The 16,359-nt window shown below is 35.0% G+C and overlaps 2 protein-coding genes across 2 annotated transcripts in view; both read left to right on the forward strand.

Annotated features, from left to right (window-relative positions):
• Window positions 1-6,440, forward strand: part of LOC105163856 (B3 domain-containing transcription repressor VAL1) — an 11,415-nt gene extending 4,975 nt beyond the window's left edge. Inside the window, 5 exon segments of the mRNA XM_011082352.2 lie at window positions 1-40; window positions 229-278; window positions 834-947; window positions 3,672-3,739; window positions 5,433-6,440. The exon segment at window positions 1-40 is cut by the window's left edge and continues 10 nt beyond it. Of these exon segments, the coding sequence (XP_011080654.2) occupies window positions 1-40; window positions 229-278; window positions 834-947; window positions 3,672-3,739; window positions 5,433-6,136 (976 nt within the window). The 3' untranslated portion in view covers window positions 6,137-6,440.
• LOC105163975 lies at window positions 11,884-14,045 on the forward strand. Its single transcript, XM_011082512.2, has 3 exons — window positions 11,884-12,590; window positions 12,675-12,778; window positions 13,661-14,045. The coding sequence occupies exons 1-3, from the start codon at window positions 12,042-12,044 to the stop codon at window positions 13,923-13,925; spliced, it is 918 nt and encodes a 305-aa protein (XP_011080814.1). The 5' UTR covers window positions 11,884-12,041; the 3' UTR covers window positions 13,926-14,045.

Below are 16,359 nucleotides of genomic sequence, written 5' to 3' on the forward strand. Positions count from 1 at the left end.
TGTTGTCATGGTTGAGGACCATGAATTTGAAGAATTTGAAGTAAGTCAGTTTCATTCAGTAATCTTCATTTTCTTAGAAAATGTTCTTCCTGTTCATTCGTTTTTATGCCCTGGTTAGTACTACTATTAGGGCAAAGTGGCATTTCCTTTCTGCATTTTCATATTATTAGTGGTTGTTTATATCCTGATTATTGTTATTAATATTCTTTTTTTTTTTCTTTGGTTTAGGAACCTCCAATATTTGGGAAAAGGACAATTTTCACTTCCCGACCTTCTGGGTAAGAATTACCATATTTTATCTCATAAAGTTTATCAATGACTTGTAGGACATAATTCAAACTGGAATCTGTTCGACTGTAGTTTTTTATGCATTCAGTAAGGTCTTTGTGTATTCATAATCTGCTGCTCAGGAATCTTGTGCCTAAGCTTAGTTTTATTCTCAGACATACTAATTTTTAAAGTCCTAATTTTGTTATTGCTCGAAGACGAAAGCACCATCAACTAGTATATTATGAATCAGGTTTAGAGGGCTAAATAATGGTGTAAGTGTAGAATCCTCTAACCAGATAACTTTAGCACTAGGCCCATTTTCCTTTGGGCTATGGACCTTTTTGCATGATGTTTTCAATGTTGTAATAGTTGTTAAAAGTTGAAGAAAGATTTGCAATTGACTCGGACTTGTCTCAAGCTTCTTAATATTGCGAAAATGAGATTTATGCAATGATTACTTCAAGTGGTTGATGTTTTATGCTGGGGCCATATATCTATGACTAACTATTTATTAGGTTTAAATTGCTCCATCATTTGCTTACAATATCTGGTAATCTTATCAGGGAGCAGGAGCAACTGGCTCAATGTGATAGTTGCTCAAAATGGCGGAGATTGCCTGTGCATGCTCTTCTTTCTGCAAAGTGGACATGTTCAGATAATATATGGGACTCGAAAAGGTCAAGTTTCATAATCATTTAGTTTCCTTGCTCCAGAAGTAGTGCATTAATTGAAATTTTTGTTATGTAGTTACTCCCCTGGTGATACAGACTTGAATATTTCTGTAAAAGTAACTTCTGGTCAAGCCCTCAATGAACAAAGATCAAGCGTACGCTTGTGCAAAGAAAGAAGTGAACTTAAAAATAACTTCACCATGTTATGGATAAGTATAAAGAAATCTTGCCTTTAGGAACTAAATCGAAGTAGATGACAGGACAGTTTGCAGCAATCAATTACATTATAGTATAATAATACAGATAGAATAATGTTGAGAAATGAACTGAATAACTACTGGTACTCATGAGTTTCTTTGCTTAAGGCCTCAGGGTAACTCTTAATTCATGATAACCGAAAAAGATTAAATGATTCAGTCCAATGCTAAAGCCTTTTCTGCAAAAGCTTATTCCTTTTAGGGAAGTGCTAATCTTTAGATGAAGTTGGAGAAGGGGCTAAGAACAAACAATTGAGATTGTTTACATAAGGTGCTAGAAAGTGGAAATAAGTTGAAATTGAGCATTAGGTCAAGCAGCTACAGCTGTAACTTAAAACTACATTTTCCTGTTTGAATGCAGATATTCCCCTTGAACTTGGAAAGTGACTTAGTTTGGGGAATATTGACAATGTAATCTTTAATTAATATGATCAAATGCTTCAATGGTATTTTTATGTTGATCATGTAAGAAAAACATGCACATATGAACAATGATTTGTGTGTTTTAACAATATATGTAAACTCTAGATATATGTGGATGATATATCTATACTATTTATGAAGAACAATTTTCTGCTTGAATAGTAATACGAAAATACGAAATATTTATGAATCAGTTGTCTATACTTTTTATGAAGCCTTAGCATGCTTGTGTTTAAATCTGGTATACCAAATGTGATATGACTTAACTAACCTTTTCGTATGAAAAAGCTTTGTGGGAGTTAGATCGGTTAAGTAGTAAAATCCCTCCTTAAACTAAAACCCTTTGCTCCCAATTTCAATCCATGTATAGTAGTAAATTGCGGTCTTGATAACCAATTTCGGAGCAACTGAACATTTTCACTTTGACCCTAATTCTAAGAGAACTCTCTTCACCTTTCTTCTTCCTCATGAAACTGAGATGCCAATTACCTACTGAAGCATTTTCTATCATTAGATCAAGTAACTTCAGTCTACATTTCCTTTACAATTGTATTGCATTGGTCAATCCCTTCAACAAGTGGCACTGATGAACAAGAAGGCAGATTATTTTCTTCAACTTCCACTCTCTAGAATTTTCGGTTTGAATTGATTGTTTGTGATAGAGTGAAATTAGTACAACTTTCTATGCATCATTGACTGAGTAAACAATGAGAAAGTTGCCTGATTAGATCACAAATTGATTGTTTGTGATAGAGTGAAATGGCTTAGCACCACTTTCTATGCTTCATAATTGACTGAACAAAAAATGAAAAAGTTGCCTGATTAAATCATTGGCATCATTCTTTTGTTTTACTTCACCCTATTGCATAACTAAAATTCTTCTATTGTCTTTGTTTCATTCCTTCAATTTCATTTCTGTTTGAATTCCATTGTTACTAGAAACTTACTTTTCGTTTTTAACTACATTGCATGGTTCAAATGCATTGACTAGGGCACTGTGCCCTACTGCTAGTAACATGAAAAATATTAAGGGATATTTACATCTATACACCCCTTGAACTGTGGTCTATTTGTTACACCCATGAGAAACACGAGAAACATGTCAACCCTGCTAGGAACATGAAAAATATTAAGGGAAAATTACATCTACACTCCTGAAGTATGGTCTATTTACTACCTACCGTTGGTTTTTGGCTACCATGGGTGGTTTCCTTAATTAAGCAAAAGACAGTGGTGGTTTGTGTAAATAGATAATAAATAAGGGGGGTATATGTAATTATCCCAAATATTAATTATATAACTTTTGAATATCAATAAAAATGAATTAAAGAGTGGTTATTGTGCATGTTGTACATATTATATATAAACTAATAACAGGAGATACTCATAACATCATACATATGCATGTGATTGTATCACTTGTGTATGTATCTTCACCCATGGAATACATATATATTACTACACGCACAAGGATACTACAAAATCAATAAGGGCATAGTTGGAAAAAGAAACTTTGACTTATTCATCATAGTGCCATGCATCTCAAGAAGCACCTGCATAGCCTCTGGCTTTTACATGCTTAAGAGAAATAGTTTTAAAAATAGGGAAACAACACAGGGCACCCTAAGTGCTTCATTTCCAGATAAGTTGAAAGCCCTTTCTCAATTCTGGCAAAAGATATATTTTGGAAAAATAAATTAATAAAATCTTCCCAAATATTACTAGGAAACGACAAATATACTATTTGATTTCAAGGAATTGGAACCTCAGAAGTTCTTCTAGTCAAATTGGTAGGTTTTTCATCAATTCCAAAAGGATGAATTTAGTTCATGTGATCCAAACATACTGTGATCAGAATAGCTAGGAAAGCTGTAATAGCTATTGCAGCTTGAGAAGTGGTGTCTGGTATAGTTCACACAAACTTTGGTAGCCTGCTGAATTTGTATAGTGAAATCCTTCTGTATGGTGTGGTAAAAATGCTGTGGCATTTACTAACAGTTGCCAAAGAAAGAGAAGTTTTACTTACATATTCTTTGATGATTTCGTCCAGGTCATCATGTGCTGCTCCAGAGGATATAAATCCACGGGATTTGGAATCTTTCATAAGTATTTACAAGGGTATGAACCACAATCTCATCTACTGAAAGCTCTCTCACCCACAAGCACTGACAAATTCAATCACAGTATCACCTCATGCACAAACTACCAAGTGTACCATTGTCTGCTCGTGTCCTTTTATAAGTATAGAGTGTACGCCAGTTAGTGTTTGTCTGCATGATTTTAAATGAACATGTATGCCCTGTTAACTAACTCCCTTGGTCATACGCATTATATCTGATGTGAGATGATTAATGGATGGTTCATATATGGTTTAATATCTTATTATTTCAAGAAAAATCAATTGGCATGTCTTATGTTAGTTCTTCACTTCCAATGCACATTTTATATTCGTCTTGGCTTCCACAAATTTAAGTATGCTGTGTAAGCTGTTTACTTGTCAAATTTATCTGGTTTGTATTCAAGTCTGATCTCTTCCCTTGAAATAATTAGGGAACACAATTATATTGGTTGGAGATATAAGGCCATTTCTGTATTAGATTCTTTTTCCAGTGCTTTTTCTTTTTTGTGCTGAGAATCCCATTATTATGGAAAACAATCGCCTTAAGTGCCCAAATCCACCAGCCGCATTAAACATGCATTTTGACTTCTTACATATTGCTGGTTAGCAGAACATCAAACGGGGCAAGATGACATAATAAGACTACCTTAGGTTCTAACCAAGCATTAAAAAATGTTTCAACACGTTATTCGACATATCATCTGAGCCATGTATACCAAAATATGAGCTCTCGTCTCAAGTACCACGTTCTCTTTGTTCTTGTTCTCACCTTCATAGGTTGCTGAATAAGTCCAGTATATATTTATCTTACTCTTTTCTGTAAGACTTGCAAGAAACAGATAAAATAAGAACAGGTCTCCGTTAAGATTTATACATGTTGAATGAGTTAGATGGTTGGTATGTGTGTTCTAAGATGATGAAAACGCGTTATCTGTTTTATTTGAACCAACTTTTGTGAATTTTTGGTGTTTGTAATTCATTCGGGAATATTAAGAAATTTAGAATAAAATACTGGTACTCCTTTTGACTAGTTGCAATTAGCCTGATTAGCTGTCAAATTTTCTATCAATATGGAACTTCAAGAATGTGAACAGATGGATTTTGAATTGCTTTAGATGTTCTAGAACCACCTTAAATAAGAAGTCTTGTTTCTGTGTGAACTTAGTTTGACTCATTCTCAATAGTTCAACAATTAGAAGAAAAGATCATTAGACAGGATAAGAGCTAAGGTCACTTCGTTCCTCATGTCTCATAGTAAGCTTCATCTTAATTCTGGCTTGTGAAAATAACTTGTGTTTGGATAGTTCTTGAGGTACAATTAGTCATCGCCTGACTGCTGCTAATTGGGTCCAAGGTTGGGGAAGCGAGAGTGGATAAAGAGAGCAAAGTATATGAATATATCATTTCCCTCCGGGCATGGATAGATTCTCTGGAGCAGGGAGTCACCCTGTGGCAATGGTCCCAAGGGAAAAGCCTGGGGGGTGGCACCTTCAGTTTCCTGCTTTTACATAATGAAATTGATGGAACAAAAACAGTCGATTCTAGGTCTAAGAGTTTGTCAAACATTACCTGTGTGTGTCTCTTGTCAAAAAAATTATCTGGTTGGTTTGTCATTTGTGCTGGTGATTCTTTGTGTTCACTTAGCAAAGAATCAATATTCATACAACTGCCAATATCTTGTGCTTTTTCCAGATTCTAAGAAGCGAAAAATTTCAGACAACAAGGTGCCGAGAGAAGGTGAGCCTTCTGGCCTAGATGCCTTGGCAACTGCTGCAGTTCTAGGAGACAACATAAGCGACATAGCAGAGTCGTCAGTTGGTGCCACCACAAGACATCCTCGGCATCGTCCTGGCTGCACTTGCATTGTCTGCATCCAGCCCCCAAGTGGAAAGGGGAAGCACGAGCCCATGTGCAAGTGCAACGTATGTTTGACCGTAAGACGACGCTTCAAGACACTGATGATGCGTAAGAAAAAACGGCAATCGGAACGTGAGGCTGAGCTTGCGCAGGGGAAGGACAAGGCTTCTGTCAAAGTTGGTCTAGAGAGGGAAGATATTGCCGGACATGCTCTGCTGAATATGAGTCATCATACAGACAACGAAAGAAACCAGAATGGAAATCAAACCGAGTTGGAAGAGACGAACAAGGGACAGTTGGACTTGAACTGCGATCCTCACCGCGAAGACGACATTCTTGCAGAAGCCGCTGGAATGAGCTTGACGACGTTAATGAATGCTGCTACCTTACCTCTGGATATGTATCTGGGGCAGAATGGGGTACCAGTTACAGGACCCTGCTTGGTCTCAAGAACTGCAGGCGAGAATGAAGAAAATGCAGCTGATGAAGGCTTTACATCTGGACGTGTGGATCAGGAGAACAATCGCGAAGACGGGTGAGATTGAGACCCTTCTCACCAGATTGAGATTTTTTGTGCCTTTTCTTTTGTCTTGAAACCACAGGTTTACCTTGTCGAATTACATAAATATATATACATATATATATGTATCTTTTGTGACCACATTGTAATGTTTCGCATCCCAGGCTATGTTTTTCCTTGTAGCTTGTGTCGTTCACCAAAGTGGAAGGGATTTGTGTTCACTTTCCATCCACATTAGCGGATGAAGCAACTGCAGTCTGTCTTGATAGTTTATTGTTCCAAACTGCTAAACATTTCATAATGCAAGTGGAGTGGTTTTGCTATTCTTTTGACTTCACCCCTTTCTATGCTGCTTACTGCCGATTCAGTAGGCTCTCTCTCACTATCACTCTCTCTGTCAGTGCGCCACATATGCTCGTCTATGTTTATGTGGCTACAACTCCCTATATTCACTATTTTGACTGTTTGATGCCCTTTTTGCCATAGGACCAAAAATTGGGAACCAATCAAGACTACATACATTTTGCCCCTATTTGCGAAATTCATAATCTTTAGCAAGTATTCTTTTTTATTGGATATATCTATTCAATCTCATTTCATTCAATCAAACCTGAAAAGCATTTTAGAACAATTCAAAGAGTTTTTGCAAAATTAATATTATGTCTTTTACTAAGAGAGTTTTAAAATATTTTTTGATTCGTCATTTGTCAAAGTTTGTAGAGCTGCTACCTAGAAATTACAAGTTATTATGTGTTGGAGATAAATCACCATTACCGTCAGCACCAGAGCGGGGCAGTAATTGTTTTAAAGATAAGGAGTTTAACTCGACTTTCTTGTATACGACTCCTACATATTTCTCATTTGTCGCAGCAATATCTTCCCCATGTAATAACAACTTGCAGCAATAATGAAAATTATTAAAGCTTTTTTTTGTTTTTAAATTTACTTTGACTTGAAAAGAGTATATGAAGTCTCGTACTTGTCCTAACGTTGATAAACTAATCTACAGCCGAATGGGAACTCTTAGAGAAAAACCAAACACAAACCGAAAGTGTGAAAGAAAGGGTTCAATTCAATATTACCTTTTTATTTTATCTTTATGTGTTTTTCAAAATAAAACAATTTCCTTCGTTTTTTAAAATACATGAAGATAGACTGTTATTTTTTTCATAAATGAATAATTTATTCATTTTCAATATCACAATTTCCGTAAAAAAAATCCAACAAGGAACAAAAAAAACATAATCATAAACCTAACAACACGGTATTTGTCACAAAAACGTGTATAATATACATTCCATGAATGCCTCAACTTTGGAGGGCAATTAAAATGATAGGCGTGGTTTGTAAATGACGCCTAATCCACAACAAACAATTCAACTCTGTTCAATTGGTTGTTTTCTGTATAAATATTTTCAGGGAAATGAGTTCTGATAGCGGGATTCGGATTTCGTTTGATAGGGTTCCGATAAATTTTACATATAATATTTTAGAAACGCCACTCGTAAACTTTTGACTATAATTTGATCCTTTTAGAATTAAAATGTCATTTAAACCAAATTTCGGTTCAGACATCTTTAGTATTTTTGTTGATGTCGCGAAATTTTGAACTAAAAATTATTGAGGACAGAAAAACGAAAAACGATCATATATGCCAATATCACAGAGCCAGTTCGAAAACACGAAGAAGAAAGACAAAATGCGTGCTAGATGCTATTATCTATTTTTTAGGTTTTGGGGAAATTAATTAATATTTTTTCTTTTCTCTTTCTGTCAAAAAAATATAAGCTACTTAATAACTTTGGGTTAATGCAATTTATCCATTGTGATATGTGAAACGAGCGAAACCTCTCTTGTAATTTTTTTTTTTAGCAAATTATCCCCTTGTATTTCAAAAAATGAAGCAAATTACCTTCTATCAATTGTTTTGGATAGAGGGTAATTTGCTTAAATTTTAAAAAACACAGTGGTACGTAATTTGCTATTTTACTTTTACATGGAGTTTTTTGCTCATTTTTCATATCACATGAGAGTAAATTACACTTTTTCCTAATAACAGCTTTTTTCTGCTTTTCATTTTTTTACAAACACAACTCCATTTTGAATTCTGCTGCAATTTCTAATTTTTTGTACAACATTCATTTTTTTAAACACTCCCTATAAGCTAAGCTGTAAGCTTGCTGGAAGTTTGAAGTGCCTGTGACCAGCACAGCAGTTCATCTCGACTTCCTCGTATCTACTGTGAACTAATGGTTTTTACTCGGAAACTCCAAACAAAGGACAAACACACACACACACACACATATATATAAACTGGATGTAGAGGCCGGACTTTCGTTGTTTCTGAATTGATATTTTTGAGTCAACAATGTTGTTGTTTTGAAACAGAATGCTTTTAAATAACACTGCTACCATCCCCACCCTGACTATGATCAAGTTGTTGGCCTAACACATAACAAATAATAGTTTTTGGGTCCTAAAACGTCAAATCGGGTTAAAAATAGGGATAATTACACTCTCATTTTTTAAAGTTTGGTGTAATTATATGTAGATTTTTTGTAGTTTGAAAAATTAAATCGAGCATCCCTGAATTTTGCTTTCGTCTAATAAATAAGTCCCTCTGTTAGTTAAAATTCACTTAATTTGTTGATATTAATAAAAGAAATTCAGAAAAAACTCTGATTGACTTTTACTGACTTGTTGCAGGTCAAATAAATCTTTTATGACCAAATCACTCTCATACGTCTTCAATTTTCACGCGTTAATGCATGTGAGGAGGTATATCTTCACTGTTATAAGGATAACTTGGTCTAAAATAAATTATTTGACTTGCAATAAGTTAGTAATCAGTCAATCGAGGGTAAATATCAATTTTCATTCAATTTCTCTTTTTTTTGTTAATATCAACAAATTCAGTAAATTTTGATTAATTGAGGGACTTATTTGTTAGATGTAAGCAAACTTCAAGGATGCTAGATGTAATTTCCCAAACTACAACAATTTATATGTAATTACACTAAATTTTGAAGGAGGGAGTGTAATTATCTCTTAAGAATAAGACTATATAGGGGGGAGTGTTAATTTTAGAAAAAAGTTTATAAGTGATTATTAAAATGTTAAAGTTGGGAGTGTTAATTTGGAAGTAATAATCACAAGTAGAAAAAAGTTGATGTGGTAGTGTTTCATAAATAAATAAATAAATAAATGGTGTATTACCAAATTATTTGTTAAATTATCGAGGAGTAATTACATTTTGGATTCGACTTATAATTGTTTTTATACTTGTCATGTAGATTTTTTTGTGTCAATTTACCATCCAAACTTTACGAAATTTTGTACTTTGCCATTTACAAATATTTTTCCAACTAATTTTTTTGTCGAAAAATCACCATATGCCGTGCATATGTGATATTTAAGGATTATGTAATGTAATATTTTTCACATATACACAGCATGTGATGCTTTTGTAGTAAAATCTAGGAGCAGAATCTGTACTTTATTATTATGTGAGAGCACTCTTTTGGTGTCACATAATTATGGTCTTCCATTTTTTAATTTAAATTAATAAACTATTTTATACGTCTCAATTTATTTTGCCCTTCCATAACTACGTTTTGGTAGTTATCTTTTTCTTTTTTATTTTTTTCCCCCTCATGCATTGGTTTATTTCTCCACATTATTTATGTTTGTTTATCAGTATCTTTTTTTATAAATCAAAATATTTTATTAGCTTATTATCTTATATACATCTATATATATTAGTTTTAATTTGTTTTATTAAAATTAAATAGTACAATTTATATAGATATTTAATTCTAAATAGTTTTTAAAAATTATACATATGTATAGAATGTGTCATGCTACACTTTTTAGTTTAAAGAGATAATTACACTCTCCTTTGTTGAAATTTAGTGTAATTATACGTAAGTTTTTTATGGTTTAAATAATTACATCTATTACCCTTGAAGTTTACTTCCATCAAACGAATAAATCCTTCCGATAGTAAAAATTCATTGAATTTGTTGATATTAAGAAAAAGTTAAGTAAATAAAAATCTTTATTTACTTTCAATTGATTTAATGATAACTTACTGTGTCTTTTATAACTAAGCTATCCTTGTAATGGTGAAGATGTACCTCATCACATACATTAATATGTAAAGATGTATAAAAGTAATTTGATCATAAAAATATTTATTTGACCTCCAATAAATCAGTAATAAGTCAAAGGGGTAAATATAAATTTTTATCAAGTTCTTTTGTAATATCATTAAATTCATGAATCTTGTTTAACGAAAAGACTTATTTGTTAGACAAAAGCACATTTCGTGATACTAAATGTAAGTTTTCAAATCACATGGAGTTTACGTATAATTTTTGGGAAGGGTAGTGTAATTATCTCTAGTTAAAATGATCACACGTACCCCTATTATCATTTAAGTAACCAATGGCTTGATGAATTTAAAAAAGAAAAAGAAAAATAAATTTGAATGAAGAGAAATTGCATTTTTAGTCCTATATCTTAGGGTAGTATATTTATTATCACACTGGTTATGAGATTCACATTAATAGCTCTACAAATTACAAATATTGATGGATTCAACCCCATAACCATATGGTTAAGGAATTTTAGCTTTGTCATCTAAATTAGGCTTCATTAGAAATGCTAACCCAATAAAAAAACTAAAATGATGTGTTTCCTAGTTGTGTAGAGATGCTTTCAGCGTACAATGTCATTTTACGGAGCCTAGCCCTAAATGTCTTCCAAATTATAGTTTCCACCTACCACATGAAGGTGAAGTTCCTTGCTGAAATAGGAGTAGAAAAGGTTACAGACGATCAATACACACCCTAAAAATGCATGTCGAGTCCTTAAAAGGAGACAATAGGAAGGACATGGAAGATCCTCCTCAGCTTCACAAGAAGAGAAAGAAGCTTATGCAATACAATGAGCATGAAAACGAGGTTTTTGCCCGTAGAAAAGCGACTTGGCATCTAGCTAGTACCAAGAGAGCCAGACAAGACTACTGGGATTGACTTCTAATTGAGTCCGAAATTAGCAACTAACCACTTTCTTGCATGAAAATGCAGATGTCTTTGCACGGTTGGCCCGTGACTTGGTGGGAGTCAATCCTATCATCAAGGTACATAGCCTGACCTTAAACCCATCTTTCCCTTCTGTGAAGTAGAAGAAAAGACACTTCGGTTCTGGAAATGACAAGATCATCCAAGGGGGAGGTAAGTAAGCTCCTTGCTCTCAGACCCTTAAAGAAATTTCAATTTCTATAATGATTATTCAGTGTCTTGCTTGTCCTCAAGCTAGGTTGCTCTAAAGATTTCACCCCCTGCCTTGGATAGCCCAACTAGTGGATTACATCCCTAGTCACTAACTTTTGAGTATAATTGATGGATCTATACGTTACAAATATTGTTGGGTTTGAACCTATAACTTTATAGTCAAGGAATTTCAGATTCGTCATCTAAATTAGGCTTCATTTTTACCATGATCCCACTTAATACATGTATTTTATGCAACGTTATTTTTAAATTATAATTTAATTTAAATATATTATTTATTTTGAAAGAGAATGCTTATCGATATATAACATAAAAGTGTGATAGAAGATTCAAACCTCATTTATGACAGCTACAAAACTAAAGAAAAGTAGCTAGTGCACGTAGGAACCAATGCAAACGTTGGGCCTGCTCCATCTCTCCAACCACGCATTATAAATTCTCTAACAGCTATATATGTAACACGCTTTTAACAGCCCTGTTTTATATATTGAGAAAGAACGCGTCAACCGGCCAAACACCTTGGCATTTTGCACCCCCTCCTCCTCCATATTACATCATCCCAACTTCTCCATCACTCAGCAAGAAAAACTAAGGGAAGATCGAAGAGTACTGTGTTTGTGATCAGCAATGGGAGATAAGGCAACACTAGCAAAGGCCAAAATGGAGTTGGAAGAGCTGTATTTGGGAGTCCCAGACGAGTCAGTGAACCTCACTTTCCAAGACTTAGCTCAAGTGAGGCAACAGAAAGCAGAGAAGAAGAGGCCGTCTTCGTCTCCGTCTCCTATCATCGAGAAATCTGTCTCTCCCTTAGCCAAACTGCCCAGCCTAGACTTCAACAAGGCCTTGGAGATGGAAAACTCGTCTCGGGCTACTCATTCCAATTACTATAGCCACCACCAGCGGCCTCAGGACGGCGACTTGTGGCCGGGGGCACAAGGCCATGCCTATGGCCACCACAACCATCGTGCCTACGCAAACAGCTTCGATGATCATCTTGATCATCATGGAGGCGGTGGGGATCAGAGAAGCATGGTTTATGATGATATGAGCCATGTGAGTGGAATGAGTGTGGCTTATGGCATGGAGAGAGGCCGAAGGCGGCGGCCTGGGATTCCGCACTCCAATATTTGCACTATTTGCTGCAATTACATATATATTTGTCGCCACCGTTGCTTGGTGATTACTCATTTCCACCTTATCATACATCATGCTATAATTACAAAATTAATTTTCACTTATGATTTATTTGTTCATGTACAGGTATGCGGCAGAGTTTATTGCAGGCAATGTGTAAGCATGGGGATGGGAGAGATGCCTGAAGGTAGAAAGTGTATTGAGTGTTTGGGGAGAAGATTCAGCCAAAGGTATACAAAATTCTAACCTAAATATTAGATGTTCTTTTGCATCAGCCAGTGTGAATCATGCTACATCAGTAACCGAACAACTCTTGTACTAACATCACATTGATTCACATCGTTAGATGCGAAACGTTGGTGTAAATTTTACGTAAACTATAGAAGTTTTTCGAGGTACTTTTCTCGAAGAACTTACAAATCAATAACTTTAGGCAAGAAATGCATTTGCAGCCTGCATGTTCTGCTTTGGCCCTCCTCCTACTGATACTGCAATTCAGAAAGGAAAAAATTGACATGTCAAGAATTTATGTTCGTGGACTGTTTGAAACTACTTGAAAGAGAAGTAGAAAAGATCAGCGGCCAAAGTTGTCCCCCTTCAGTTGTCTAATTATCCCTGTAGTGAAAATACAAAGGGGTGTTTCCAACATCTAAAAATAAGTTGAAAATAGTATTTTTTTTTTATTTACCATTTTTAAACAGCTTAAATTAAGCTGATTTGAACTGAAAATTATCATAAGCAGCCCTGTTTCAATTTTTATAACTTATTATTGTTATTATGAACTAAACACATCAAACAGGGAACTTGCAACTTGCACAGAAATCACTGTCAAAAGCTTCCTAGGAATTAACCAAAAAGCCTAATTAAATAGCCAAACCATCTCTTGAGTACATTGGAATTGACTTGTTTGTTCCTAATACAAAACATTCTGCCGCCCAAGAATCACCTACTAAGCCGACCTTGTCTCATTAGACTCTACGTCAGAATCATGAGCATAGTTTATGTCCACAAAATTACTATACTCACTCGGCAGATTAGTTGGAAGTTTATGAGCAACCAGCTAAATAAACTATCAGTCACAGCAGTTGTCGTTATGCATATATTTCCAACAGGTACATACAGAAGGCGGGCAACGTCGGGTGCTGCATGGGATATTCGTCTATGGTTAAGCAACAAGAGCTGAAGTGGGCGGAAAAAGGGCCGAGGAGGAGCGGTGAGAACAGATATAACCACAGCATGATGGCGTCGAGATCAAGAAGCCCTGTCGCCCCGGCAACGCCATCCAGGCCACATTCTCCCAGCAATCCCCCTTCGTTCATCAAGAGCTCGCCTTATTCGCCTTACTCGCCGACTAGCCACCATCCCTTGCCTTTCTAGCTCAGAGTATTAATTAGTTAGCATCTTTTGCTTATGTTCCTCTAAAGATGACAATAAGTTATTGTTTCGTTGGGTTTTTTTGGTTGAGAAGTACTAACTAAAGATGTTGATTTTGTTCTTTGAGATCTTTATATTTTCTAGTAAAAATGGTTATGGTTTGTGATGATATGCATTGAAATTGTGGGGATTTAAGTAGTGAAGTGTAGGAAATTTTTGCACGAACTCGATTCGACCAAATTTAAACTAATTATATGGCAAGTGTAATACATTTACTGTGTAATTAGTGTACAGTTCAGAAAAATTGACCAATCACATAGCAAGTATAATACACTTGATTCGTGATTAATTTGATTAGGCCAAATCTAATCTTAGGCAAAAATTTTCCAATCTCATGAAGAATCTAAGTAGGGTAAATTACAACAACCTCCCTTGAAATTTGTCATAATTACAAATACTTTCTCATTGTTTAAAAAATTATAAATACCCTTGATGTTTGAAGAAATTATGTAATTTTTGGATGGATGTATGAAATTGTCAACTTTATCTTTACTGTATTTTTTATTTTTTTAAAAAAAAATTAAAAAGTTATAACAAAATCGAATAGGGTGGATGAATTTTCTTTTAAAATTATAAAAAATTTATCCACTTAGTCCTAAAAAAATTTAAAAAATAAATAAATTATAATTTTTAATCCACAAGGGTATTTTGGTCAATTCATTATAAAATATTGATGAAAAACTAATGGATTAAACTAATTGTTAGACTGCCGTTAAAATAAGAGGGGTATTAATAATTTTTCAAACAATAAAAAGATATTTATAATTATGCAAAATCTCAGAAAGAGTAGTTGTAATTTGCCCATCTAAGTATTTTTAACATGTTATCCAAACTTAACGTATATACATGCATATTTTTTCCATCTTAAATTTGGTCATGTGCTTGTATGATAAGTTGGGATGATAGTTGGAAGTTGCCTAGGATTGCTCCTAGGTTTTGAATGATTAGGTCATTTCTTCCACAACTCTTAATTAGAGTCCCTCCCTCATATACGTTTTCTCTCCTCTCTACACAAGGAATTCGGCCTCTCCTCTCTCGAGCCCAAGTAGATTTCCTCTCATCTCTATCTTGTGTTTTTCTTTGTTTAGAACCAAGTTAAGTACAATCTTGCTACTACAAAATTTGAATCTCATCCTTTTTGGTGTGGTGTGGACGCTTTTATAGGGTTCCTACGTTGGAATCTCCATTAGACGGATCTTGGAGAAAGGAGTAACGCGTGTAGCTAATCTAAAGGAAAAAACAAGGATTTAAGTATTGGATTTTGTTTTCTCCGTAGCCTAACATAGATCTAGTTTTATTCAAATTTTATTTCTGCGTTTATACACTTTTAACTTGGGAACCTTCAACAATACATCCCTTGAATGCCAGTTAATTGCTTTTAAATTCGAAGTTCCGCACTTTCACTGTGTTCTCGGGCCGATCCCACTTCCTTTCAGTCCTTACATTTTATCACATTCTATTACGCACTAACACTCCCCTGCGACAAATCCTGGGGAAATCTGAGACTTCAGGTAAAATGATCAAAGGGAGTGTAGAGCTCAGTGAGTATGACATCTCTTATCAGTCTAAGAAGGCCATCAAGGCCGAAGTACTAGACGAATTCATGTCAGAGACAACACAAATTGAGGAAGATGAACGAGATTGTCTACTCCATGTATGCTAGCAGTGGAGTTGAAATCATACTAACTAGACCTGAGGGGGACAAGCTAGAGTTTGCCCTGAGATCTGATTTCGAAGCCTCAAACAACGAGGCCGAATATAAAGTCCTCATAATAGGTATCAAAATGGCTCTTCATGCAGGAGCAAGTTCTCAGTTGATGACCAACCAAGTGGAAGACATGTATGACATAAAGGAGGACAAAATGAAGGAATACCTCTAAGAAATAAGTGAATTGAAGAGGAAACTCAAAAGCTTCCAGCTTCATCAAATTCTTTGCACTAAGAACACTAAAGCAGACTACCATGCTTGGCTAGCCAACTCCTTAGTTGACTGCAAAATACTCGCACCAGCAGTGTAAGAACACTTACTAAAACTTCTAATGATATTGATAGGAATATCTTGCAGATCAACATGGATTGGAGGAAACCCATCCTTAACTACCTACTGGAAAGAACGGTTCCTGCCAATAAAAATGAGGCAGCCCACCTGAATAGCACGGCAACCCAATTTACTTTTCTAGGAGAAATACTCTACAAATGCAGCTTCTCTTACCCCGACCTCGAAGCTACAGGAGATATACAAAGGATCCTTTGGATCTCATATAGGTGGAATGACTTTTGTAGGAAAGAAACTACAAGCTGGATAGTTTTGGCTTACTCTCAAGATTGATATAGTGGACTGGTTAAAGAAGTGTGACAGAAGCACGTCTCACTCATC

Source organism: Sesamum indicum, linkage group LG6, assembly GCF_000512975.1.
Source record: "Sesamum indicum cultivar Zhongzhi No. 13 linkage group LG6, S_indicum_v1.0, whole genome shotgun sequence".
Lineage (NCBI taxonomy): Eukaryota > Viridiplantae > Streptophyta > Magnoliopsida > Lamiales > Pedaliaceae > Sesamum > Sesamum indicum.